Below are 27,625 nucleotides of genomic sequence, written 5' to 3'. Positions count from 1 at the left end.
CTCCCATTTGCATCAAGAAGAGTTACAGCATCAAGAATTCCAGCATCACAAATATAGCATCACAGATTCCAAGGGTTTACTCCAAGAAGTTTACATTGCAGAACTGAATACTGAACATACGAAGCCAACAGCCTGGGGACCATGGCAGAAATCTGGATCTTATAAATTTGGACTGGATCCTGAATCTCTCAAGGAAGTCAACCATTTCTGATTATGAGTAGGCCAACTTCTCAGAACACTGTTTATGAATATCAGTACATCTTTCATATTTTAAAATCATATTTTTAATGGAGTGTGTGGAAGTTTGAGGGGCACATGCTATAACATACATGTGGAGGTCAAACCCATCCTCGTAGGCTTGACACCAAGCGCTTTTACCCACTGAGAAATTTTGCCAGCTCGGCAAGCTTTTCTAGGGTTAAAATTTTTTCTCACTTAATGGACCTCAGGTGACCTCTTGTTGGCTGGAATGCTTCTTGCCCAGGTCTGAGGACCTCTGCTCAGATCCTGTAGCACTCATATCAAAGCCAACCATATAAAATGGTGGCTCATGTGTCATCCAGAGTTCAGGGATCCACAGAGAGAGAGAGAGAGATGGACAGTTAAGACTAGTCAGGTATGCAAGCTCAGCTTCGGCGAGAAGCAGTCTCAGTAAATATGGAAGAGAGCAACCGAGCAAGATACCTGGTGCCACGCCCTGGCTTCCACGTGCACACCGTCACGCATGCACATGCCTTCACGTGTTTGTAAATACACATATGCACGTGCACGCAAACCATACACAGATGCAAAAAGTTGGCCTATTTTATACATCTTTCCCATTTTTTGGAACATTCCAAGCAGCTGAAGCAAGTGGCTGGGCACCAGGACTGCACGTGGCCTGTGTCTCTGTGTCTCTGATGGCCTCTTGCCTTCCCCACCAGTGGGAGAAAGAGCATGGGGTGGGGGAGCATAGTAATGGCTGAGTAGCCCAGTTGGGGTCAGGAGGAGGAAAGTATGGCGGACATCATCACCTTTTCTGTCTTTGTTGCTCACTCCCTACTTTAAAAAAATCATTCATATTGATTTAAAAAAATGGGTAACTAAGAAGCCTGTGGAATATTCAGGTTTTAGAATGTTTACCTGGGGTTTGAAAACAATAAAACATTTTAAAAAGCATCTAAAAAGCATCTAAAAAGCATCAGGACCCTAGATAATCAGCACTAGGGTGTGGTAGCGTGTCTCTGTGACACTGAGCTGGTTGGGTTCCCCTTCGTCTCTCACACAGGTGACCACAGGCCTACAGACAGTGCCCAGTGGTGCCTAATTCTTCAACTGGGAAGAAGCTTTTCTGTCCCACAAATCATGGCTTGCTTTCTTTGATATTTTTGGGGGAGCATTTAAGCTCCTATTTTCAAATGCCATGCTGTTTTCCTGAATCAGCTTAAGACTCAATCATCAAACAGCTACGTAGATCCCTTTCTGGGTGTGTCAGGGGTGTGTAGAAGGCAGGGACAAGTATGAATGGAAAGAACTGTGTTTAGAAGTTCAGACACATGACCCAAGGTTGTAACAAAGATCTCATTAGACCATCCTGGCTTTTCCATGGCTCATGGTAGGTAGGTAGAAGGAGTTATAAAGCCTCATTGGGGCTTGAGAGATGGCTTAGCAGTTCACAGCACTGACTACTCTTCCAGGGGTCTTGAGTTCAATTCTCAGCAACTACATGGTGGCTCACAACCATCTGTAATGGGATCTGATGCCTGCTTCTGGTGTGTCTGAAGACAGCTACAGTGTACTCCTATACATAAAATAAATAATTCTTAAAAAAAGACAATAAAGCCTCACTGTGTGTAGGTCTATTTATATGTTTAATAAATGGAAATACATTCTACTTAATTTGGCTAGTTAGATATAAGCTTCAGGAAAGGTATTTTTAAAAAAAGATCTCACATATATTTTGATATTAATGAATACTGTCAGATAATTTTAAAACACTAACAGTATTTATTGGGAAGAAGGTACCAGGGAGTCCTTATCTATAAAACTATTTAGTAGGGCATACTTGGTCTATCTAGATTGGTTCCAATACATAAACATGAAATGTAAGGATTTATCTAGATGTCACTGGCTGGAGTTCTTGAATAGAGATGATCCCAGGCTCCTGATAATAAAGCAGAGATGTTTTCTGCAAATGTTACTCAAAAAACTCAACCTATGGCCTGATATGGAAAGAAAACTCTATTCATTCATCCCATCGTCTCTGCTTCAGAAATAGGCTGCATATAAGGGTGTTTGGTTGTTTTTCAACATTGATTAATTTCTCTATGTGCATGGATATTTTGCTTACTACATGTATGTGTACCACTACATGTATGTGTAAGCAGTTCCCTCAGAAACAGAAGAGAGCATCAGATCCCCTGGAAGTAGAGTCATAGAGAGTTGTGAATTGCCTCGTGGGTGTCAGGAACAACTGGAGGGCGTCCTTTGCAAGAGGAACAAGTGTTCTCAACTATGGAGTCCCGTCTCTAGCCCTGTTTGTTTTTAGTAACAAGTACCACAATGGCACGAGCTATCAGGGAAAGAGGCTACTGGAAGCTGTTCGTCATCATGACAGAATGCAAAACCAAGGTCAGAGGACTCTTATTCTGGTTGGACAATGTATTGATTAGACACCATCTAAATGAAGTATAGACTCGCATCTGATAGAAGCCACAGACATGTACAAACTGAGCTGAATCTCCTCGGGCCACTGAGATGACTCAGCAGGCAAAAGGACTTGCTGCTAAGCCTGATGGTCTTAATTTAAGCCCTGGGGCCAATATGGTGGGAGGGAGGAGAGAGCCAATGGCCACATGTTATCCTCTGACCTCCTCACATACACCGTAGCATATGTGTGACTACATGCATACATACCTAGACATATAAAATAAGTAAATAATTTAATGTATTTTTTTAATTTCTGGATTTGAATGCCATACGACATGGCACGTGCTCCTGGCTTGTCTAAGGCCCCGGCCCCTAGTGCTCACGGGCTTCAAGTATGGCAAGTGTCTTCCTAGTCGTTTGTACAAACACAAACATTAAGAATAGCAGGGGGTGGGGAACAGCAAGGGAATCATCATTTCCAGGCAGGTTGGGAAACTCAAAAACCAGAAATCAAACAAAGTGCTTGTCGCCTTCGAAAGCGAATGGAAAACAGTCCTTATGTGAAGGATTCTTGGTAAAACGTATGACATGCATTTGGCTTACACTAGAAAGCAGGTCCCTTAGAAGGCTCGCAAGCTGGGATCTAACACTTGCCAACACCTTCCTCACCGCGCCTGCTTGGATGGGAGACACCTGTCACCTTCTAAGTATGAAGACTTTGGCCTTGTAGTTTCATGAGTAGTGTTTCTTGAAACGACAAAGTCCAGAGATAGCCCTTAGACACATTAAAGTATACAGCTTTCCCAAGAAGCAGCCCCTTGCGGGAGCTGCCTGGCTGGGCCTCACCTTAGGAGCTGTGCTCCTCTCTCCGGGGCCTGGGGACCTCTGGCCATTGCAGATCCAGCCAGCTTCTTGAAAGATGTCTGGGCTGGGCTGTCGAACCTGGCGGGACACGACGAGATGCACACGTCTTTCACTAGCCTAGACAAGAGGACATTACATTAGCCTTGGGCATAGGGCCTTACCAGGATAGCACTTTAGTTTTGACCTTTATTTAATGGAAAGTAAAGTCCCGAAGTTTCTTTTCTTATCATGTGCTGCAGATGAAGCCCAGGGCCTTTGTATATGCTAGGTTAGCACCGACTACCCCTCACCCCTCTAGATTTTCTTTTGCAAAACTGCGGTCAAAGATGGAAGGACATATCTTTAAAAGATTTGTCTTTAATTCTGCATATGTGTGCGTGTATGTGGGTACGTGCACGGGAGTGCAGGTGTTCTCAGAGGCCAGCAGAGGTATTGGATTTCCCGGAAGCTGGTGTACAGGTAGCTGTGAGCCACCAAGCGAGGGTGCTGGGAACTGAACTCGGGTCCTCAGCAAAAACAGTGTACGCACTTAATCCCTGAGCCATCTCTCCAGTCAGAAAACGCTAGATTTTTCATGTCAGCATCCAGCTTGCACTTTGGTGCAAAGGTCTGATTCAGGCAAGTCTTTGGTCTTGCTAATGCATGTTAAATAACAAGCTCAGCTGCAGGCTGAAAGTCTTTCTGAAAGTCTTTCCTTACTCTATTGTAAGGTACATGATACGATGTAGTCCACATCAACCAGTAGTTCCAGAGAAAAGGTCAGCACTGAAGAGAGAGAAGCAAGGGGAGAGGCAGAGACTCCGACATTGCAGAAAGGGAAATGCGCTGACTACCACTAGGTCTGATCCTTAAACACAGGTGCTCGGGCAGAAGATTCAGAAGAACCAATGTATTGTTATTGGAAGGTTCATTCCACAGGGTAAATTACTGATTAGCTTTCTGCTGTGCATCAATTTCCTGTATCTCTGATTGCAAGTGTCGGAACCTAGACACTTGCGAGTCCCCAAGGTGTCACATCTGCAGGGAAGATGGGCAAGACCCCAGGCCTGTGGATCTCATAGCAACAAGGTTGAGTCCCCAAACTGAAATGACAGTGGATCCTCCCGTCACTTCAGTGAGAAGTGCGACAACAGGTGTGGCTCCATTCAGTTAGAAAGGAACCTGGGGGAAGCGAGGCTCAGACACCAGGAAGATGAGGAACTCTAAGGTCTGGTAGTTCCTCTTTTCATCCCAGCTCTTGACCACTCACCACAGCAGAGACAGACGCTGATATACGCATGCTTCCCTTCATGGGCATGGCTACAGAGCCATGGAGAAATTGGCTCACAACAAAGGGCCTGTATACATGTGCCCATAGCTCCGGCAGTGGGAGCTGTCAGATGCTTGCCATTGCCAGGTTTGAATGTATGTGTGGAAACCCTAACCCCCAAGGTGATGGTATTACCAGCTGAGTCTTTGACTCCATCCCCACGAATGGGATTGGTTCCCTTACAACAGAGCTTTCAGCGCTCAGGAAACAAGAAGATAGCCACATATAAGTAAGTCATTTTGGGGATGGAGATGGTCCAGTGGGTGAAAGATCTGCAGCACAAGCATGGGGACCTGAGTTTGGATCCCCGGAACCCATAAGAAGATGGGGGAGACAGCAAGGGTCTGTAATCCTAGTGTTCTATGAGACAAAAGGCAGAGATGGGAGAATCCCTGGAAGCATCTGGAGCATCCTGTAGCAAACAACTACAAACTTTCAGACAGGGTGGACGGTGAGGACGGACACTCCAGGCTGGCCTCTGCACTCCCTGTGCCTCCTGTGGTATGTGCACGCCCACACCCACACACGTGAATGCATGCACGAGTATACATGTGCATACATCACACGCAGAGCTGTGAAGGGGGAGGGGCATTACCAGGCACTGGACCTGTCCAGATCTTGTCAGAATGGAGGAAGAGATGCATTTCTGTGGTTCATAGAGGACTTTGTTTCCAAAGCGGTTCACAGAGACTAGGACACCACTTTTCTTACCTTCCTCTCCAGGGCACAGAACTCCCTCCACACCCCCACCTCAGGAACTACCCACCCCCCCTCCGGAGCTAGGGCATTAAGTACCAAGCGCTCTGCCGATGTACTTGGTCTGCCCCTGAGCAGCCCAAACCTTCCTTACGCTGATCTCTCTCTTCAAGGTTCTCTTGGAACTCAGAGGTCCCCAGGTGAGTGATTATAAATGAGGATCACTTTTAATACATTTGTTGGGATGTAGTGGTGGTGCACGCCTTTAATCCTAGCACTTGGGAGACAGAGGCAGGCCTGGTCTACAGAGTGAGTTCCAGGACAGCCAGGGCTACACAGAGAAACCCTGTCTTGAAAAAAAACCAAAAAAGAAAAAAGAAAGAAAAGAAAAGAAAAGAAAGAAAGAAAAAGAATATTATAAATATTGCAAAGGATGGCCAGCTGGGTGAGCTGTTCACTCAGTACCTATTTAGAAAATGCTACTGAATGTCCTGACAGAGGAAGCTCTGGCTATTTTCCTTTATGCACAGCCCTAACTTAGCGCTTGCATGCTAAGCAAACCTAACCATGCTAACCTAAGTTAGTGCTTGCATGTTCTCCCTTTGCTAGCCTATCCTGAATTCTTCGGGATCCCTTACTGCAGCAGTGGTTTGCACACACACACACGGCTTAGGTAACGCATCAAGAAGAAAGCTGACACACAGAACTATAGCCTCACCCACAGCTCAGTTTCTGGAAGAGAGTGTTGTAATAATGTATCTCTTCCTCTGGGTTGCAAGCCTCACTCGCCCTAAGAGGTTATCTTCAAGAACTCTCTGAAGTAAAACTCATGGGAAGATAAGTAGCAATAAACACTCAGGTCAAAGCCTCAAGCACTGAGCCCGAGTTTGCTTTCTTATCTTTGGGGAAACTCCGCTGTTGGGAAGGCTATTGGCCGGGCTTTCTCTCTGGGCTGGAATCGTATCCTGCTTGTCTTGGACAGCGAGCAGAGCACGCTCTGAGCAACGCCTTATAAGAAACGTGAACGCTGGAAAATCCCACATGGCTTGACTTGCCAGGCAAAGTCCAAATTGCCAAGGAGCAGAGTTCACGAGCTGTTTGATTCACGTTTTTTCCCCCCAAGCACACATTTCTCATCGGGCTCTCAAATGCTGGCACTAAAACGAAGCGTTGGCAGGATCGAAACCCCCCCCCCATCAATAACACGGGTATCAATTTCCTTGCAAATAAATTCTCTGCGAGGCTGGATCTGTGGCTCTTACCAGCCACCTCGTGAATTGTTCACAGGAAGGCTAGCCTGTGCACTTTCTTTGCAGAGCCCACGAGATAGGAAGTAGGCTCCCGTGTTTGTCCTGGCACTAACTCTCAGGAGCAGCTGCTGGCAGGCTTGAGAAACAGTCTCCAGTACTAAGCTCTCTCTTTCCACCTGTGTGACTGGGATATGTGAAAGGGGAGACAAAGCAGAGGCACAGAAAGGGTGAAGGCAAGAGTTCTTCTTTGTTGCACTCCCACAGTTAAGCGGGAAACTGCACAGCAGAGTTGTCGGTTTTTTTTTTTTTTTTTTTTTTTTTTTTTTTTTTTTTTTTTTTTTTTTTTTTTTTTTTTTTTTTTTTACGGGAAATGGTGACAGTGATAATACAGGCTGGGCAAAGTTGGTAGGGAACCTGTACATGACAGTGTAAGCCTCTCACCCAGCCAAGGAATTACCCTAATTATAAGGAAAACTGAAATTGAATAAGCTATTTGGGCTGCTTTGGGGACAAACACATGCATATACACACTATATGCTTAAATTCCAATTATTGTTATTATTATTGTTGTTGTTGTTATTTATTATTATTATTGCTGCTGCTGTTGTTGTTATTTTGAAACAGGGTCTCACTATGTAGCCCTGACTGGAACTCATTCTCCACTGCCTCAGCCTCCTAGGTGCTAGGATCAAAGCTGTGCACCAAGTAAGAGTAGTTAGCTCCTGGGAGTTTACCTGCTGTCTTCCTTGTACTGGCTTTCCAGACTTTCACGTTAAGAAGTCTCCATCTCCTCCACCACGCTGCAGTGTTATTCTCTCTCTACACACAGGTGAATGAAATGTGGGAAGGGAACCAAATTGACTGCTGGGGGGTGGGTCGCGATCGTGCTCTGCAACGCGGACCCTAAACACAGTCTAGATCCACAAGAGAGGCACAGTCGGAAGGGCTGTCCCTTGTCACAGGCGGAGAAGAGGTAAAGTGGAGCCAATGGAATCAGCTGTTAGCATAGCAGAGATGTTTTCTGCTCAGGCTTCCAGCCACTCATAAGCCTCTTCCTGGTTCACCGTTTCCTCCCCTTTAAGAAGACCTCCCCTTTAAGAAGAGGATGCAGCTCTAAGAGATGTTAAAGGAGAACCTAACATCTTTCTGTCTCAGTCTCCTAAGGGCTGGGATTATAAACACAGACCACCATGCCCCGTCGTTCAACAATTTCTGCAAAATAAATTAAAAAGTAAAACAGAACAAAAAAATCCAAATTCATGGGGCTTGAGACATGGATCCTTAGTAAGAGTGCCCCAAAGTCTGAATTTAACCCTCAGGACCCACATGATTGACAGAGAGAAGTGACCTCTCCCACCTGTCATCTGACCCTGACTGCACATTTGCACATGCATTTGTGTGCACACGAAACGAATGTCATTCAAAAATTGTTTCTTAACAAAATTTGTCCTGTGCATCTAACTCTCTAAAGATCCCCGGAAGGAAGCGGCAGTCTAGCATAAAGTGACCAATAGACAATTGTGGCATGGGCGTTTCTCCGCTGCTTGGCGACCTCATTTCTTCAACATTCCAGGATCACTCTTGCTTGACCCAGCACAGGCTGACAACGCCCTGGGCACTGTGGAGCTCGGCTTGCATTCATGCAGAAGGTCACAGATAGATAAGGGCCGCCAGACATCAAGCCTATGTTTTTTTTCTCTGTGGCCCCTGGTTCAATTCCACTACAACATGTGGGACATGCAGTCAATCAACTCATGGTCCATACTCCCCAAAGCAGGGAGCTGAACTTTCCTAAGCAGTATGTGGCAGTTAATTAGCACTAATTAAAAAGCCTGTCTTCAAATGGAACTTTAGCCGATTCTAGCCATGTCTTATAAGACAAGCCCAAATCATTGCCTACCGCGACAACCATCTTTAAAGAAGGTTCGCTTCCATCCCCCTGGTTTCCTTTCCGGGTCAGCTATTCCTACTCTTCAGTATCAGTGCTTACAGTGTGAGCCCTGACCCCACTCTAACGATGCTGAGTATGATATGGGTGAAGAATTGGACCAAGACAATAAGTTCTAGTCTAGCCATCTTAGTAGAGTCTTCTTGCTAGCTGAACCAACAGCACAGCCTGTGTCTGAAACCCGTATGCTGGAACACAGACCCTCCTTGGTGGTACAGACATTAGAACCAACTGCTAAGCCAGAAACATGCCAAGGTCACCAGGTCACCAGTCGTCCTTGTTGACTATACAGATATAAGAAACTAACAAGGTCGGGAGCAAAGTTTTCACCCTTATCCTCTAGTGAGCAAAAGAAAGTTAATCCCACAGAGCCAGAGACTGCAGGCTTCAGGAATATAAGTCTAGAATAAGCTAACAGTGCCTGGGAAGATGATGTATGAACTTGGTGGAAGCAAACTTAGAATTTGCCCATCTCTGAGGTTTTAGTATTAAGCACTGCCTGGTATGTTATTTTTAAGAAATCATGACTCTCTTCTATAGAGTAGAGCCTCTTCCGTGAGTTAAACAGCACCAGAGACCTGCTCACAGAGACAGACAGGAAATTGAAGAGCTTGGAGGAAAGGTGGTAAGAAGATCTGAGCATTCCACCAGAACCGGAAAGGAGAATTAGATGAGACACTTGCTCTATTTCTCTTAGTAGACTGTAGCTCCGGATATCGCTTCATAGTCTCAGCAGTGCATTATCTTGTAGAAATGAGAGACCGAGAGATGAAGGAAACATAGCTGGTGGCTTATGCAGGGCCATGCAGATGTCAATGACACAGTCAATGTAAGAATCTGGTGCCCAGATCCCTGAAACTGCGGATCGATAGACAAAAGAATAACCACAGCACTCCCCTGCCTCAGCACCGCTTCTCTTCTGGGAGCTGGCTGTTACTATTCCCAAGATTATTTCCCTGCCACAGTAAAGGGATAAGCATGTGGGGGCGAGGAGTGGTGTATGTATGCTGGAGAAAGGGCAACGGGGTTTCCAGGCCCCTTAACCCTTGCATGTAACGCACAGCATGTAACGTAAGTCAATCTCATGAAGTTATACGGGTTTCCATGTCCCACTCTCTCAAGAAAATGAGGGAATTTCAAGTCCTATTTAGTAATCATCTGGGCTTTGAGAACCGAACATATGAAGATTTAAGTTTAGTCTATGCACACTAAATTTACTGCAGGAGCCTGGTAAGGCAATTTATGTAAGCAGCGCTTAGATTCCACATGAGCTGTGCTGATCTGTAACCAGCAGGTCCGAGTTCACTGGTGGTTCTTATTGGCTCCCAGGGACCTGAATGTTTAAATCCCCACAGAAGTTCTGCCTATTTCTTCCCGGGTATGAAGCACAGCTCAGGCCCTGGAACGCTGTCTTTAGAGGAAAATGAAGCAAGGCAGGCAGAGCCTTGTTTACTTTCAGGAAGTCCTCATGCATTCTCTTTAAAGGTTTAAGAGGCTGACTTTCAGATCTTTGATGAAATAACTGTATATTTAAGCATTATTTTTTCCAAGGACCAAAGATCACGCGTATGGCAGTGAACGCCTCACATACTTCTCACCCACTTCTATAAACTGAGTTGAATTTTTTTTCCAGTTTCTGGGGTTGCAAAAGAGAGGGGGGGGGGGAAGGAAAAGAAGCGAAAAGCGAATGGAAGGTTACTTAGTTTGAAATTCACAATTGCTTTCTTTGTTGTCTGTATACATTTGGACTCTTAAACATAATTCACTAGTCTAAAATTGCACATGGATGGAAATTCCTCATGTTCTTAGAACTCCCAGGTTCTCGTGGTGATAACTGGGTGGGATCTGCCGGCCCTCGGGGATACAGATGTGACACCAGATAGTTCGGAGAGGCTTGTTTTCCATGTGGTTATTCCAGTAAGAACGCTCAAAAAGCCAGAGAAATCAACAATGGTGAAGACTCTCGTGGTCCTCACTGAGCTGCCAAGGGAGTCGACCTCTCCCTGTATGAGGTGTTTTGTTCCTAGAGTTTTCCTTCTTAAAGGGCCTTGACTCTCCAGGTGTCTTAAACTAGGGCAGTTCTGCCCCGGCAGCTGCCGAGTCAGCTGAGGGTAGGGGCTCCACATAGGTAGGTAAAGTAGGTCCAATTTAAGATCGTTGTGGTCTCTGTTATGTAGGAAAACAGTGTAGGGTGTGTAGGGAGAGAACAGGACCAAGAGGGCTGTTGTCTGGGAATTCCTTTGTGAGCAAATGTGATTCAGGGCAGAGAGTCATGGGCAGCACAGCGGAGGCCCCGGGGAAATTGGGGTCCCAATCTTCGAAGGGTATTTAGTTTACTCCCTGAAGCCTGGTGTGTGTTACAGGTATCACATAAATAAAAGCCACTTTTCTGAGACAGCAAGCTATTGCTTAGGGTTGTGTGTGTGTGTGTGTGTGCGCGCACGCACACGCACACGCACATGCATATTTTACAGCATCTATTTTTAAAATTTCCAGCTTGGACCTAGCCTTTCTGAAAAATAAAGTTTTCTTTCTGCTTATAAAGCAGATTGGCTTTGTTTAGTAAGCAAAGGAGTTTTTTTTTAAAGGAATTCCCACTGTTAGGCAAGATTTTATTTCATACATTTACTTTCTCAGGGAAAAACATATCCTTCTGTTATTAATCTTCAAGAGTAAAATGCCACATGTAATCAAGATTTTTCCAAATAACATGAGTTAGAGTTTTTCTCTTGCCTGTTGCGAAAGTACAGTTGGCAAAGATGAGCTCCAGAATGGGAGTTACACGGAGTGACCTGCAGAGGGCGCTAACAAGTGTGACTTGAAAACATATTGACAACACCTTAGAGTCTAATTTTTGACAGGGGGGGTGGGAGGGATATTAAGCTAAGATAGCTTCTTCCTGAAGGGGGGAGGGGGGAGACATTTCATGCATGACTATTTCACCCTGTCTGTTTTTCTAGTGTAGCCCTGCCTTCTGCCTTCTTGTTGTACAAAATTAGAAACAGGATGTTTTTCAAGCTCTGAGAGGCAAGCAGCCGCGGCCACCACGTTCATCACTGCGCCAGCCACTGCTTGGGTCAGAGAGGCTGCTCGACCAGTGAGAACTAAGCAAAGTCAAGGGGACAGAAAGTACAGATTACATCATAGGGTCAAAAGCATGTGAAAACAAAATGTAGGTGGTGAATGGTTTGATTTAAAAAAAAAAATCCCTCAGAGAGCAAATTAATGAGCAAAATGTATTACACATATATTCACCTGTTCATAATTTGACTAATATTAGTTAAATATTTACATACAATAAGCACTTATTCACTGAGTGCTTAACCTTGCTGAACATTGATCTAGGTACATGTAGAATATAATATGCCACTATATTGGCAGGTAACCATAAAAAAGAAGCAAAGCAGACTAGAGGGCAAAGGTGGGATATCTATATGTGTGTATATGTATATATGCATATGTGTGTACATATGTGTATATATATGTATGTGTATATGTATATATGTATATATATGTATGTATGTGTATATGTATATATGTGTATATGTGTGTGTATATATATATATATATATATATATATATATATATATATATGAGAGAAAGGGAGAAAGAGTAGGAGAGGGAGAGAGGGAGGAAGGAAGGGAGGGAGGGAGGGAAGGAGGGAGGGAGAGAGAGAGATAGATAGATAGATAGAGAGAGAGAGAGAGAGAGAGAGAGAAATACATAACACCATAATACAATCGGTAAAGATCATGACCCAAGGGGCACCATTTGTCCATTTGTATACACTGGGCTTTTCCTTATTCGTTGACAACGCCAGCCCTTCCCCTGACGTCCTTAGAGGGAAGGTTCTCACAGCGCACGCAGTAAGGGGGCTGAGTGTTCCTGCTCGAGTGAGTATTTCCGACTGGGATCTTAGGGTGACTTCTGACCCACCTGAATCAGATGAGCTGCACTCTCTGGACTACCAAATCGAAGGTCATGTCCGTTGATGGCCAGCACACGATCATTCTCCTCCAGCTGGCCGTGTCGGTCGGCGACACCGCCATTCAGCACGTTGAAGATGAACACCCCGGGCTCATCCACCCTGCGCACCAGCTTTATACCAAGCTGCTCCTCGGGGCTGCTTTTGTGGAGGATCACGTGAAAGCTGTCATCCCAAGGTCCGTAGGAGTCCGGCGCCTGCGCACTGCTTCTGCTACGGAACTTCTGCTCCCGCAGCACTGTTAGCCGCAGCACCTGGCAGGGCTGCCGCAGGAGCCGCACGGCATAGTCATGAGGGACATTGCTGATGTCCATGCCATTGACCTGGGGGTGGGGCCATTGGAGAATAAGTAAGCCTACTACAAGCCTTCTGAAAAGGTCCAGGTCAGCATGGGTTTGATCCTTAGCACCACGAGAATCAAATGCATACAGGCCCAAGCCCAGAGTCAGAAGGTTATTGTCCCCTGGCCTGCCCTGCCACCTCCTTGTATCCTGTATCCAAATAACCTAATCTTCCACAGTAATTTTCTGGCCTCTAAGACTCCACACTGCCTTCCTCCACCCTAGTCCTTACCTCAGCCTGTGTCTATTTGTAGAATCCTGACTTTCACATTGCCTGCCAATTTGATTTTCTTTTTTCTTTTTTTTTTTTTAGTTCATAGGGAAGGAAGGAAGGATGGAAGAAAAAGATGTAATCATATGAAAGAAAAACCCCAGTCATTTTCCATTGTCAAGCAGTGGTGGTGCACGCCTTCAATCCCAGCACTCGGGAGGCAGAGGCAGGCAGATCTCTTTGAGCTAGAGGCCAGCCTGGTCTACAGAGGGAGTTCCAGGACAGCCAAGGCTATACAGAGAAACCCCTGTCTTGAAAAAAAAAGTCACTTCCCTATTTTACTCAAAGTTGCATTCTGAAAGTGCAGTGCACAGGCCTGGCCACTGATCTTCACGCCAACATCAGATAGTGATAGCCAATGCCATTTAGAAGAAGGCAAGTTGAGATTTCTTTCCAAAACTCAGCAAACTTTATCTTACTGGGTTGCCCATACTTTCACTTCCAGGTCTTCCATGTGGGGGGGGGGGGAGAGAGAGAGAGAGAGAGACAGAGAGAGAGAGAGAGAGAGACAGAGAGAGAGAGAGAGACAGAGAGAGAGACAGAGAGAGAGACAGAGAGAGACAGAGAGAGACAGAGAGACAGACAGAGAGACACAGAGAGAAACAGAATGAATATGTGCTTGTGTGACTATGTAGAATATCTGTGCAAATAACCCTGATCATATGTAGGTGTGTTTGTTTTGGTACCTATGTGAATGTGCCTGAGTGTGTTTTCACATTATATTATCTATGTGAGTGTTGTATGTGTGTGTGTGCTCTTGCACGTTAGAGTAAGAATGTGAATGTGTATTTGCATGTTAATGTAGAGTGGGCCTGTGTGTGTGTGTGTATGTTGTATGACATAGTATGTATGAGTGGGCCCAAGCATATGTGTGTTGTTGTATGGTACAGTGCCTGTGAGTGGGCCTGTGTGTTTGAGGATGCTGTTGTATGATACAGCATCCTTGAGTGTGCATATCTGTAGGTGTGAGTGTGACAGTGTATATAGGAATGCCAGGTACCAAATCAAGATGGATGCCTGCAAGGTCCTTTGTCTGTGTTATAACTATAAAGGGATGTGTGGGGCTTGAATAACTAACTGCAAGCGAATTAATGCAAAAGGAACTTTCTAGGCTAGTTACTGAAAGGCCAGTCACTCTATAGTACTACTTAAATATCTCAAAGCTGGGCCTCTCATTGGGGGAGGGTGTAATAGTCTGCAGGACTGCTTCTGCAGCTGACTCTCTGGCTCTAATTATCCTGGCTCCACAGGCCCAGCCTGGAGGCTGTAGCCCCCAGTGTTTGTCACCACTCTGTAAGGAAACAGTTTCCAGCAGCCCTGCCTGCACTCCGCTTAAGGGGCCCCACAACGAGTAAGAAGCCTCGTCGATTTCTAGAGTTTGCTAACAGTTTTTGTACTTGAAGCCAGTTGTTAGAGGCACATTGGACTGAACAGCGAAAGGGTCATATTTGAGGTCACCCACCTCCTGCTGCAGCTCAGAGGTGGATGGGGCTCCTTCCCTGAAGACAAGGCACCCCCTTGTCCAAATGCAAGGGAACATCACCCGGAAGGTGGCAGAGCCTGCCATCCCATTATCCCCAGGGCCAAGAGAAGTCAGGGTCACCTGGTGACAGTTCCGGGCATTCCTTTTATCTGCAAGTGCCTTCAGCTCAGAGCCAACCAAGAGAATTTTCTTACACAGCCCTTCCAGGCAGTAGTCTCCACAGGAGCAGGAAGAAAAGCCCCCCACTGTGATCGGGGTCCTGATGGTTGTGGCCCACTAAAGTGATGGGCCCTGCTTGTGCCACACCCCAGAGGCCAGTGGGAACGTCAACATCTCTGCAGTAACTGGTTTCAATTATTTCTCCTCTTATTCCAATTAGTTTGCCAAACAAACAGTTCACACTGAGACAGGGATTGTCCCTCTGCTGCCTGCAAAGGGTGGGATGGGGCTGTTATCTGAGTATCAGATAAGAAGTCGATGCTTAGGGAGGGAGTTCTAGTCCTGCTGCCTCACATTTGGCATCTGTCTGATAAAGTTTCCCACCCTCTCCTCCTATCTGTCCAGAAAATTATTCTGGAAAGACTCTCTTCTCAACCGTGCCTCAGAGGGCGGTCTGCCCAAGCCAGGTCGTTCCACTCCTGCCTCCCCTGGAATGCCTCTGGGTCAGGAGACTTCTGTGGCCATGAAGCCACAGGAGATTTTCTGCAGAAGGGCATCTGAACACAATTAGATCAAATACAACAGCCCCCATTAATCTGCTTTACAATTTAAGAAAGAATATATGTGCCAGTCTTATTTTCTCCTAACATTTCTTTTAAAAGGAAAGGCTACAGAAGGATCAAGAAGAGGAAGAGGAGAAAGTAGAAAAAGAAAAGAGGGGTCATGGAAACAAATCCAGGGGAAAAGGGCAGAGAAGACAGAAAATGATACAGTAACAAAGAGAAATGTTTATAAATAGAGAGATGGGGGAAGAATAAAAGACCCATCTCTTATACTAGAGTTCTTCATAGGAGATTTACATTAACATAACTGTGGAAATAGAGTATCTATATTTCATTCTATTTACCCTGTTTCTCATCTACCTATCCACTTATCTGCCCACCAATGCATCCATTCATCCACCCACTCATTCAGCCACCCACACCGGTCCACCCTCCATCTAAATATCCATTTACCTATCTACCATTATTGGCTCTGGGGGATTTCACTTATCAATACACCCATCCACCTATCCATCCATCTTTCTGGCCAGTCATCTGTCTCTCCTTCCACCTAGCCCATCCAACCCATAAGGACTTAAATTATGAGGCATTCACAGCCTACAGCTCACGCTCCTGTAGCCCATGGTTACACGATCGCGCCTCACGGGCACCTTGAGAATGATGTCTCCCGGCAGCAGTCGTCCATCTCGGGCGATCACTCCATCACGATAAATGTGTTGGATGATGATGTGGACCAGTGGGGTCTCCTTGCCTCCCACAAGCCTTATGGAGAGGCTCTCGCTGGGATCCGCTCTATTGATTTTGATGCTTGTAATCTCACCATCTGGAATCAGCTGAAACAACCTTGGGAAGACTGAAATGGACAGAAACAGTACACGTTTCAGACATCTACTCCACGGGCATCTCTAGCCACCCTGAATGCCAAGCTAAACTGTTGACTGTTCCTTGTGTGTGGTGACACTTTCCTGCCTTGGTGCCAGCATACATTTCTCTACTGGAAAGTTTTTCATCCTGGACTGAAACCCAATATTTCCTTCAAGGCATGCATGGAATAATCCAATTCCAATTTAACTTTATCTCAATCTCTCTCTTCCTCACTGTGGCTAAACACATGATTCCTACAGACTGTTCTGTTACTGCTGTCTGTGTGCATCTCATAGCATGGCCTGGACTCCACAATCTGGCAACTGACTTCACGATCCGGCTCATGTAGCTGTTGTAATCTGGCTGTTCCTGATGGTAATTTGACAGACTGCTTCAATTAATGTTTAAACGACTCTGATTACGTTGTAGAGGCAGCAATTTCTGGCTGTCCCATGGTTTTGTGCACAGATCTCTCTGTACACAGGAGCCTTCGGCTGATGCTTACTGCTTGAATAGAAACAAACTAATGAGCCGATGTCTTCAGGGAGTGAACTGGGATTTCATTACTTTCTTATCAATGAACAGAAATAGAATGCGCTCTTTCTGTCCTCTGAGGCCATTTCAGAAGATCCCAGAGACTCTGCTTTTCAGGCTCCAGTAGCCAACAGCCCTCTAGCAGATACTGCTGTCAATCACAGCAGTCAAAAGACCTGGTTCACAGGCACGAAGAGGCCAAGGTCATGGTCTTATGGCTGCCTTCTGAGGGCTTGTTCCTCATCTACCTGGATCACTGACCTCAGTGCTAGAGAATCAAAAATCAAGTGAGCCACTGTTTCCTAACTTTAGTATTTGACTCAAGTCAGCGGTTCCCCAGGAAACATTTCTTAGTTCCTTCCTGGATGCTCCCTGGCCGTGCCAGATACAGAGTAAATGTCTGGGTCACTCTTTAGCTGCACAGTGACAGACAGTCCTTTATTCATGTGCGGTGGAGTGAGGTGATCTCAGAGTCAGGCGAGCAACACCAGGCTTCTGAGGGCTGCCACAGTCATGGCCTCAGTCATTCCCCAGGAGCCAGGTGTTCACGGGCAGGGCAAAGTCCACAGGGACAAGCCCTAGGGACCAAGACCCAGAAGCGGTGACTGGTACTGTTTTCCACTTTAGTCAGAATAGAAGTGTGAGGGGACACCAACTGCTGAGAATAAGTTACTCTCAAGTCTAGCTGGGAAGTGGCTCCTTTCATATAGCTCAGACACTTAGGAGGCAGAAGGAAGAGACATTGGAGTCCAGCAGCTGCGGACAGCAGCCTTAGTCCTTGGAGTCCCCTTTAGTTCTGTCTGCTGGAAAGATACGTATGAGCCTGGTTTTGCATACGTCACTCTTTATGACTGTTTTTAAAAACCTATAACCACAATCCACTTGTTTAAACGAACTCAACTCTCTATGAAAGTATGCAGAAAAATAAAGTTATTTGCCATTACTATGCTTTCTACTATTCATTATATATTTGTACTATACATTACTATACATTACTATATATTGGCATATATTGGGGAGGTAATGTAGTGGCTGGAAGAAGCCTGTGACAATGTAAATGTGGGTCTTAAACTCCATTCAGACTTAATGTCATGTCGGCAAACGGCTTCTGTGAGGCTGCGAGCAGCTGCCTCCTTCTGTCAGTTCCTGGTGCTAACGGTACGTGGGCGAGTGAGTTCAATTAGTGCTTAAACTGCTCTGATTGCATCAAGTAAGCTTTAGTACACACCTGTGTCAGAACATGTCTGCTATCGTAATGGAAATTTTTTGAAAAATATTTTTAAGCAAAGAAAGTTTTGGAAATAATGATCAAAGATCCTGATTCTCCCTCTTTCTCCCTCCCCCCCTTCTCCTTTCTACCCTTACAACAGACACAAACATTGCTCTCTTTAAACAACTGGAGGATACCTGATCCCATGATTTCAAAGGACATGCCTAGCTTCATGTTTTTTTTTTAAAGATTTATTTATTTATTTTATGTATATGGGTACACTGTCACTGTCTTCAGACACCCCAGAAGAGGGCATCAGATCCCATTACAGGTGGTTATGAGCCACCATGTGGTTGCTGGGAATTGAACTAGAACCTCTGGAAGAGCTGTCTGTGCTCTTAACCGCTGAGCCATCTCTCCAGACCCCACCTCCACACTCTTAAACGATGTCCCTTTAGGCAGACCAATGGGATCCTTGGGACTTGGAAGGGTTAAAAACACTTTTAAACTGTCAAGATTGTTCTAATCGGGACCTGAAAGAATGTGACCAAGATTCAATCCTAAAGGTTACAGGATTTGAGAATATTCTTCTCTGGACACTGAACTAGGAAACTGGGGAGCTTGTCTTCAGTCCTCTGATTGACAAAGGTGGATTCTTATCCCTGTTTCTGGGTGAAGAGTTAAACTGGCAGTGGGAAGGAGATGAAGGGTGCAGGTTGGTCAGCAGCTGGGAGGCATTCAAAGCCACACAGGCACTCGAGGAGAGAACATGGTGGGCGAGTGGGGGGCACAGAGCCAGGTCAGAAGTCTCATATACTGGGCATGAATTTTCCAAAGCATAGGAAATAAGGCATCTGGGGCTTTAACCTTCAACTCTCAAGAGTGTTTTGGATGGTGTTAAAAGAGGCAGGGGCGTCAAGTTAAAATCCTGTATATTCTCTCTCTCTCTCTCTGTCTCTCTCTCTCTCTCTCTCTCTCTCTCTCTCTCTCTCTCTCTCTCTGTGTGTGTGTGTGTGTGTGTATGTATACTAATAATACTAGTCTAAGGCTATGTGTGGTGGTGCACGCCTGTAATCCCAGCACTTGGGAGGCAGAGGCAGGTGGATTTCTGAGTTGGAGGCCAGCCTGGTCTAGAGAGTGAGTTCCAGGACAGCCAGAGCTGCACAGAGAAACCCTGTCTCGAAAAACAAAAACAAAAACACAAACAAAAAGAATACTAGTCTAACTGATGTGCCAGACTCAGACTAAGATGGCTCAGTGGCTCAAGGTACTTGCTGCCCTGAATTCCAGTCTAGGACCCTCATGGCAGCCGGAGAGAACCAACTCTCACAAGTTGTCCTTTGACAGTCGCATGAGTACACGTGTGTGGGGGGTGTGCACAGCCACTTCTATCCACACACTACAAATAAGTTAGCATAGAAAAATCAAAACAATAGACAAAACAAAGGAACTAACTTGCTATCAGTTTATATAGAACCTGCAGCGTCTGTGACTTTTTCTGTTTCAACTCCACAGTGCCACAGGGTGAGAATGAAATCAAATGCTTTTCACTCTCCAACTATAATCATTATTTTCATGTGCATTTAGCTAGCACCTGGAGCCCGGGGACAGATGAAGTTTTCCTCACCTGTGTAAAAAGACGACAAAGAAGACAAGAGTCCTTACTCAGGTAAGGAGACTACTCGGGACTATTTTATCCTTGGGAAGACAGAGGTGTTGGTCAGGCTGCCACCATCCCTCAAGTGACTCTGGAAAACCAGCCTGTGGCCAGTCTCGGGGTGGGTAGAGGTGCCCTTTACCTTCAGGGACAGTGGTGTTCTCAGAGTTGTCCCTGCCCTGGTCAGCGTGGTTGGCAACGGCACTCCCACTCTTCGTCCTGCGGAGAGCACTCAGAGCTCGGTTGATCTTCTTGAAAGATCGGCTTCTCATAGTGGACCGCTCGAAGGGCCGTGCTGAGGAGAGGAGAGTCTCAGGCTCACAGCAGCCATCCGTTGGCCAAGTGCGCTGCTGTGTGCCTGTGAGCTCAGCACTCAGGAGGTTAGCCAGGACGCTTGTGCCAGCCTGAGTGCAGAGCGAGGTGTTGCTTCAAAACTAGCAAAAAAGAAATCTTTTAGGCATAAAACGTATGAACTGGGGAAATATATAGGATATTAAGACAGTGATAACTCGCTTGTTTCTTAATGATAACAGTTTATTTACCTGTATTCCTAAATTTTTTATGTAGTGAAATAACATATCTCACTTATTTAAAAACAAATCTGTTCGCCTCCCTTGGGTGAGAATGGATAGAACATCACTTTCCAGAGAAGGCGGGGAGGTCCAGTCTCTGCAGGAACTGTAAATCTCACCTCACCTGCCATTACCAAGTCAGATTACATGATCACTTAAAGTTTCATTCCCTTTGGAGAACTGGACATTGAGTGGCTGCCAAAACTGCCAGAACCACTTCCCCTTTAAAAAAACATTTCTAGAACTTTCCACCGCAAGTGTTCTACAGAGGGCAATTCCAGGGAAAACCAAGAGTCCACTCCCAGACACCCTCCCATTGACTCACCCCTAGTCCGGGTGCTCCGGCCAGAGTCTGAGGAGTTGGCTCCCGGCTCACCGTCCTCCACTGAGGACACGTAGGCAGGGTTGTCCAGGCCAGGCTCGTCTGTCATTAAAGAGATGGTGGCGGCTGCAGAAACCTCTGGGGAGAGCGTCGTGGCTGTGAGGCTGGCGCAACCATCAGGACAGCCATCTTGAGAGCGTCTTTTCCTGTCCTTGGTCAGACCATAGTGGGAGGCCCCTTTGCAGCTGGAACAAAGCCGGGGGTGGGGTGGGGCACTTAGAATGTTCAGTCAGGACTTCTTCAATATACATGCTTGACCCCGTCCGTATACCTCTCCCCTTCCACACATAAGAATTCAATGTATGCTTGCCAGCCAGATGCATTAATGACTTGAGAAGTAATTTTTAAAATTCCCATTACATTCTCCTAGCATAATCTCCACTGTTGACCAGTAGGAAATCAAATCTACCTGACTAGGATGGAGGACAGGGATCACTTACATTTGGTCTTGGTGACTGCTTCTTACTGGTGTTTATTGTGACTATGAAAACCCCCAATCACATTCTCAGCCCTTCCTTTTGTGTTAGATCCCACAGCGTTGGACATAAATATGAGAGGCCACTCCCAGATCCCATATTTAGCTGGCCATGGAAACAAAATCACACTCGCCACAAAGCCACAAGTTTTACTCAAACTACTATTCTCCAGGGGGTGGGCCTGATGGCTTCCCTTCCTGTTGCTGGGTTGATCTGGTAGCAGCTTGCATGTTTTTTTTAGAGGAATCAATGCTAGGGACTCTCACACACTGAAAAATGTCACATCTCACAGCATTGGGGGAGAAAAACATCTTTGATTTTTTTTTTTCTTATTGACAAGAGAAAACTTTCTGCTCCTTTCCTTGTTTCTATCTGTTTTATTCACCACATTTCCCCAAAACTCAAATGCTGTAAAGTAGAACATCATTCGTACATTAGGGAGAGGGAGGAATGAATGCCCAGGGCTCTGAAGACGGGCGTTTGAGACGATCTGAATCCTTGTTTTTTTTACAAACATGTTTCCTTGCCACTGGGCTGATCATTTCAGTTCAGTGACAAAGGTTTGGTCAGAAACTGGTGGTGACTTAACCAACTCACTGTTCTGCTGGAGAGGGTATCAGATGACACAGCCGCTGATCCAGCAGAAACTATTCTAAAGAACTCCTCTGAGTGGCATTGGCCTAACACAGGTGTGCTGATTATGCTATTCTTCCCAGTTTATCACACAAACCCTAAATGACATTCTCTTGGGGGTGTTGCCTCAGAACATCAGAAAACACAGATATGTTCATCATGACTCATAACAGCAGCAAAATTACAGTTATGAAGTAGCGGTAAAAATAATTTAGGGTTGGGGGGCGGTTAACTGTGACATGAGGAACTGTATTAAAGGGCTGCAGCCTTAGGAAGACTGAAGACCACTGCTGTACATGATTGAAGTCTTTATTTTCTATTTATTTACTGTTCTTTTTTACACTTACTATTTATTTATTTATTTGTGTGTGTGTGTGTGTGTGTGTGTGTGTGTGCATACACACACATACATGGGAGGAGCTCACATAGCAGTCAGGGAACAACTTGTGGGAGTTGTCTCTCCTGCCATGTGGGTTCTAGGGATCAAACTCCGTTCTCAAGCTTGTCAGCAAGCGCCATTAACCAGTGAGCCATCCCTCTGACTCTCTTTTATTTTATTCTTTTTAAAAGAAAGAGCATACTAACCATATCGTGGCTGAACTATTTAAAATAAACAGTATTTATTTATTTATTTATTTATTTATCTAGGTTTTCTGAAACAGGGTCTTGCTATGTGGTCCAGGCTGACCTGGAACTCACAATCTTCCTGCCTCAGTCTCTTGAGTGATGAGGTTATGAGTGTGTACCCAACCGAATACACATTTGCAACCTTAGTGATGCATTATGTCCTTGAAACAGACAGGAGCCACTGTGAGCCTGCAGTTGCTGGGTTTTAAACACACAGACCTGACTGGAGAGATCCTAGAGTTGGGATCAGAAGGCTTGCCCTGAATGTACCTAGCTGTGTGATCTGAAGTAATTAGGAGCTGGACAGATGACTCTAAAACTAAGAGTTGTGACTATTCTTATAGAGGACTTGTGCTTACTTTCCAGCAGGGGGATCACAGCTACCTACAACTCCAGCTTCAGGGGATTCGTCAGTCTTTGTTGACATCTCTGAGCACCTGCATACTTGTGGACATTTCTTCTACAGTCAATCATCAATCAATCAACCAACCGATTGATCAACTAGTTAACCAACCAATCAATACACCACATTCACTGTAAACAATTCATATACCTCAGAAATAAATATGACAAACACTAAAAATTATCCGTGCCTCTAAAAATGTTCAACCTCCGTATAGTTATTGGCCTAAAGTTTGTTGACATGAAGTTCTGCCAGGATCTTAGCATCTTGCTACACATTGTCAGCTCTCAGGAAATAGAAGCCATTGCTTGACTTCTCCCATTCCAAGACACTCACTCCTCTCACGTCCCCATCTCTGAGCTCAGTGTACTGGGGACACTGAGCAGCAGTTGTGAAGCAAGCAGCACTGCCTGAGCATGGCTGAAACCATCATGGAATTGCCGTGTTCTTCCCTCTGTGCTGGGTTCCTGCTCCCTTTGCTCATATGTCCACAATAAACTGACTTTAGTTGCCATGCAAAGGCCTCCAACAGACTCTCTTATGGACATACGGTTACACCCATAGGCCCCACCCTTCTGCTTTCACCAGAGAAGCACGTGTTTGCGAGCCATGGTAATGAGCAGAGAGACCCACAATGGACGATGGGTAGAGTGAGAGACTCTGGAGCGCTCATTCCGAAATGGGATGTCTGCATCGAATCCTTCCTCTGAAGGCTCAGGGATCTATGCAGATGAGGAGGTGGAACGTGTGTAAGGGCCAGAGGCTGTGGGTGCTTCAAGGAACCAGTGTCTTCCAGACACAGCGGGACTCAGACAGAGACTAAGACAGCACTCAAGACCTTCATAAGTTCAAACCAGACAAAACTGACAGCACTAAGAAGGGGAAGGAGACACAAAGCCATACATTAATTCATAAGCTATTTGCAATTGATACCTGTCAAAAAAGAGGAAATTAGCTTCTCTCCAATGGAGTGCCACTAAGGTATATCAACCTTATATCAAACCCTTCCCGGCAGGCGCCTGACCCGGAGCAGTTGACCATCACAGAACAACACATGCTTTTGTGCAATGTTTTTGTTTTTGTTTTGTCTTATTGGGCTTGTTTGTTTGTTTTGATTTTGTTTTTTTTTTCTTTTTTTGAGAGAGAGCAAAAGAACACAGCGTTGTATGGAGAAGGAAGCGAGGACAATCCCGCAGGAGTTGAGGAGATGAGAAGAATACGATCAACACATGATTATGAAGAGTCTATTATGCTTAATCACTGGACTAAACAGTTACTCAATATGTCAAAAAAAAAATCTAAAAAGACCCCCTCCAGAGAAAGCAAACCAACAACCAAACAAACAATAACAAAGCAGGCATCGATTTCCAGAAAAATGTCAACAACGCTGTTATTTTCTTCCAAATGCTTTATTTGCTTTCTTGGTTTATTTTTATTTATTTATTTTATGTGTATCAGGGTTTATCTCCTCCCTCTCCCTCTCCTTCTCCCTCCCTCTCTCTCTCTCTCTCTCTCTCTCTGTGTGTGTGTGTGTGTGTGTATAAACTATATGCATGCCTGGTGTTGGCAGAGGCATTAAGAAGGCATCAGATCCCCTATGACTGGAGTTACAGACAGTTCTGAACTTGCATGTGGGCGCTGGAAAGAGAACCCAGGTCCTCTCAAAGAACACCCAGTGCTTTTAACTGCCTAGGCCTCTCTCCAGTCCCAAAATGCCCCAAGGGTTGGAGAGATGGCTCATTGTTAAGAGCTCATAGTGTTCTTTTTGTTTGTTTGTTTTTTTGTTTGTTTTTGTTTTTTCCTTCTTCCTTTTTTAAAAAAGATTTATTTTATTCATGAGTGCACTGTAGCTATTTCCAGACTCACCAGAAGAGGGTACTCAATCTCCTTACAGATGGTTGTGAGCCACCGTGTGGTTGCTGGGAATTGAACTCAGGACCTTTGGAAGAACAAGTCAGTGCTCTTAACCACTGAGCCATCTCTCCAGCCTGTTCATACTGTTCTTGCAGAGGCCACCTCAGCTCAGCTGCCACCACCCATGTCGTGTGGCTCACACAACTTCCCGAAACTCCAGCTGCAGAGAAATATGATTCCTCTGCCCTTCATGAACACACCCCCCACACAGAGACACATACATATACACGATTTAGAAATAAAATAAATAAGGAAAAAATGTTTTCATTCATTAGCAAGACACTCCCAAGGGGATAAAAGCAATGCTACATTTTTTTTTTTCGTGGAAAAGGATCTCCTGTTTCACACCAAGCAATGCAACCCTGGCCAGAGAGAGTTGCCAGGTTCACCTACGTGTGTTTTAAAGCCAGTACCCTCTGGTGTGAGCAACCTAGCCAGGTTTAATGGTGTTTGGGATAATTTAGCTGGAGGAACATGGAAAGATTCTCCTTTCTTGTCAGTAAACACAATACAATGCTTCTAACAATTGGTAGCATCCTAAAATGTGATGAAATGTGGTGTTACTCTTAGTAGAAAGAGCCTGTGATTACACAACTTTACACCCTCATTTTCTAGAAGGTAGGAAGGCCAGAACAAGCCACAGCTTAGACTTTTGAGCTGCCCAACGCCTCCCCTGGGAAGCCTACCACCCCTTTTGAGTCGGTGAGGTTCCTTTCACTCTCCTCATCAGTTTCTTTGGCTCAGAATGATTCTGCTCCAGAAGAGAAAAGCTGTTGCTATGGGAAATTTAAAAATTGGACGAAATCCTGTGTGATGGAAAAAAATCAGAGCCGGGATTGCATCAGAGAGCGCCAAAGCTGTAATTGGAGAGCGGAACACTTCCCGTGGGCCAGCATTTGGTCAGCAGTGCACGGAAAGGAAGTTCATGACTTGTTCGTGGATTTGGAGACAGCCTCTCTGCAGGCAGGGGTGCCCTTGACTGTGCACTCAGCCAGAGCACAGGTGTCTGGAATGGTTGCTATGGAACGCTCTGGCTATCTTTGGAGACCTAGCCTGTCTCAGTGAGACAGCCGGATGCTGTTCTGGTGCCTTTAGAGTCTCGAAGAGTGTAAATTCCAAGACCATACCATTAAGACACACCATTGCTCCTCAGATTCCTGGGGCTCTAAAGACTATTTTGAGTTCAGAAAAGGAACACAGCGTAAAATGAATGACTTCTCTCTCCTTGGCCTCTATTTCTAGCTGTAGTTATAATAGCCCGGGAGGTTGCAGAATCTACAATGCAAAAACCTTCAGACTCATAAGCTTAAAAAGAAAGAAAGAAAGAAAGAAAGAAAGAAAGAAAGAAAGAAAGAAAGAAAGAAAGAAAGAAAGCAAGCCCAGGATAACGACGACGGCCCATTCTTTTATGACGTCAGCTTTCTTCATCATCACGGCTTAGCCTGAATCTGAGGCACAGAGTGATAGATGAACGTAATGGCCTGTACTTACTAATTATCGCTTCTGCAGTGACTAATACTGGGGGCTCTTGATTTACAGGCATCAACGGGGCGGGGGGAGGGGAGCTGAGGAGGAAGAGCTGATTAATGTTGGCTAGGGCAGGAAGATAGGATGTACCCTGGGCTGTATTCAAAGGAAGCAGGATTTATGCTCCCTTCACTTACCCTGAGCCTAAGCACTCTCAGGTGGTGATGGCCATGAACTTGAAGGATGGGAGTAAGGAACACAGAAAACCATTTTTTTTTTTCAACTCAAACCACAAACTTTGGATACGCTGTCTGCTGAAACAAGTATCCTGAGCTCATTTTTCTTGGTGCTGCTGAAGCCGGGTCCTGAGGTTCTTCACTGAAGCCAGCATCGAGCCACAGCTCAGTCTGCTTCTGAAGGCACCAGGTGCCCTGCAATTTTGGGAGGAGGGGATTGAGTGCGTGTAGAGAAAACCCGAAACCTCTTCCTAGGAAATTTCCAAGTCTTTGGTGTGGAGTGGGAGACGAGGCTCCAGATGGACCTCAGACATGGTTCGCAGAGGTCCTAAGGAGGGACCTCCACAGAATTCAGCCTGCTGGGTGGAGCTTGCTCACCCTCAGAGAAGGGCTCCTTGCTGTCTGCGACCTGACCCACTTATGATAGCGTGAAAGCTGCCCACAAGGAAGCGAGCCTCCACTCTCTCACCATTGCCTGAACAACTAGGCAACCCTCATTTGAGCTGATCTCCTCACAACCGCTCTCAGTTCACTTCTGACACAAATGTGACTCAGCTCCTCACGTAGGATTCATTAACGGCCCGGTCTGCTCTCACTTTACCTCAGAGATTGAACGCAGCAACTTAGTGAAGCGAGGAGGAGAGGGAGTGAGGGCGGCAAGCCAGGCAGGAACCACGGTGGGAAGTGTTGACTGAAGTACAGACTCACTCAGTTGCCATCACGGAGCGATGCTGAGGAAAGCTAGCTCAGTGTTGTCAGAAGCAAGCAAGCGGATACTAGACCCCACACTTTAATGTGAAAGCTTTTGATTTTTTTTTTAAATGTTGGCACCAAATTGTGCTTAAAAACACTGTGTGGTCCAAACAAAACACAAACACACATGCAGCATACGTCTTTCTCAAAGCAAAGCACATTCCAAGTCCTGTTAATAGAAAAACTGGAAATGCAAGAGAGTCGGGCATGCTTCCCTCTCCTCAGTCTTCTAAGAAGCAATATAAACCAGATGATGGTGGTGCACCCACCCTTAATCCCTGAGTTGGGAGGCAGAGATGGGCAGATCTCTCGGTTTGAGGCCAACCTAGTCTACAAAGCAAGTTCTAGGACAGCCAGGGTTACACAGGTGCCTGTGTGATCTGCAGGAGCCCTTCCCTGT

At 45.5% G+C, this 27,625-nt stretch overlaps 1 protein-coding gene across 1 annotated transcript in view; it reads right to left on the bottom strand.

Annotated features, from left to right (window-relative positions):
- Positions 1-27,625, bottom strand: part of Lnx1 (ligand of numb-protein X 1) — a 92,198-nt gene that overhangs the window by 10,408 nt on the left and 54,165 nt on the right. Inside the window, exons 2-6 of the mRNA XM_052198424.1 lie at positions 20,660-20,901; positions 19,905-20,057; positions 16,148-16,350; positions 12,632-13,003; positions 3,475-3,609 (exon numbers count right to left, since the gene is read on the bottom strand). Coding sequence (XP_052054384.1) covers positions 3,475-3,609; positions 12,632-13,003; positions 16,148-16,350; positions 19,905-20,057; positions 20,660-20,901 — 1,105 coding nt within the window. The remainder of the gene's footprint in view (positions 1-3,474; positions 3,610-12,631; positions 13,004-16,147; positions 16,351-19,904; positions 20,058-20,659; positions 20,902-27,625) is intronic.

The sequence above is a fragment of the Apodemus sylvaticus genome, chromosome 11 (genome assembly GCF_947179515.1).
Source record: "Apodemus sylvaticus chromosome 11, mApoSyl1.1, whole genome shotgun sequence".
Lineage (NCBI taxonomy): Eukaryota > Metazoa > Chordata > Mammalia > Rodentia > Muridae > Apodemus > Apodemus sylvaticus.
Note: the sequence above shows the minus strand (reverse complement) of the source record. Positions and strands in the feature narration are given on the sequence as shown.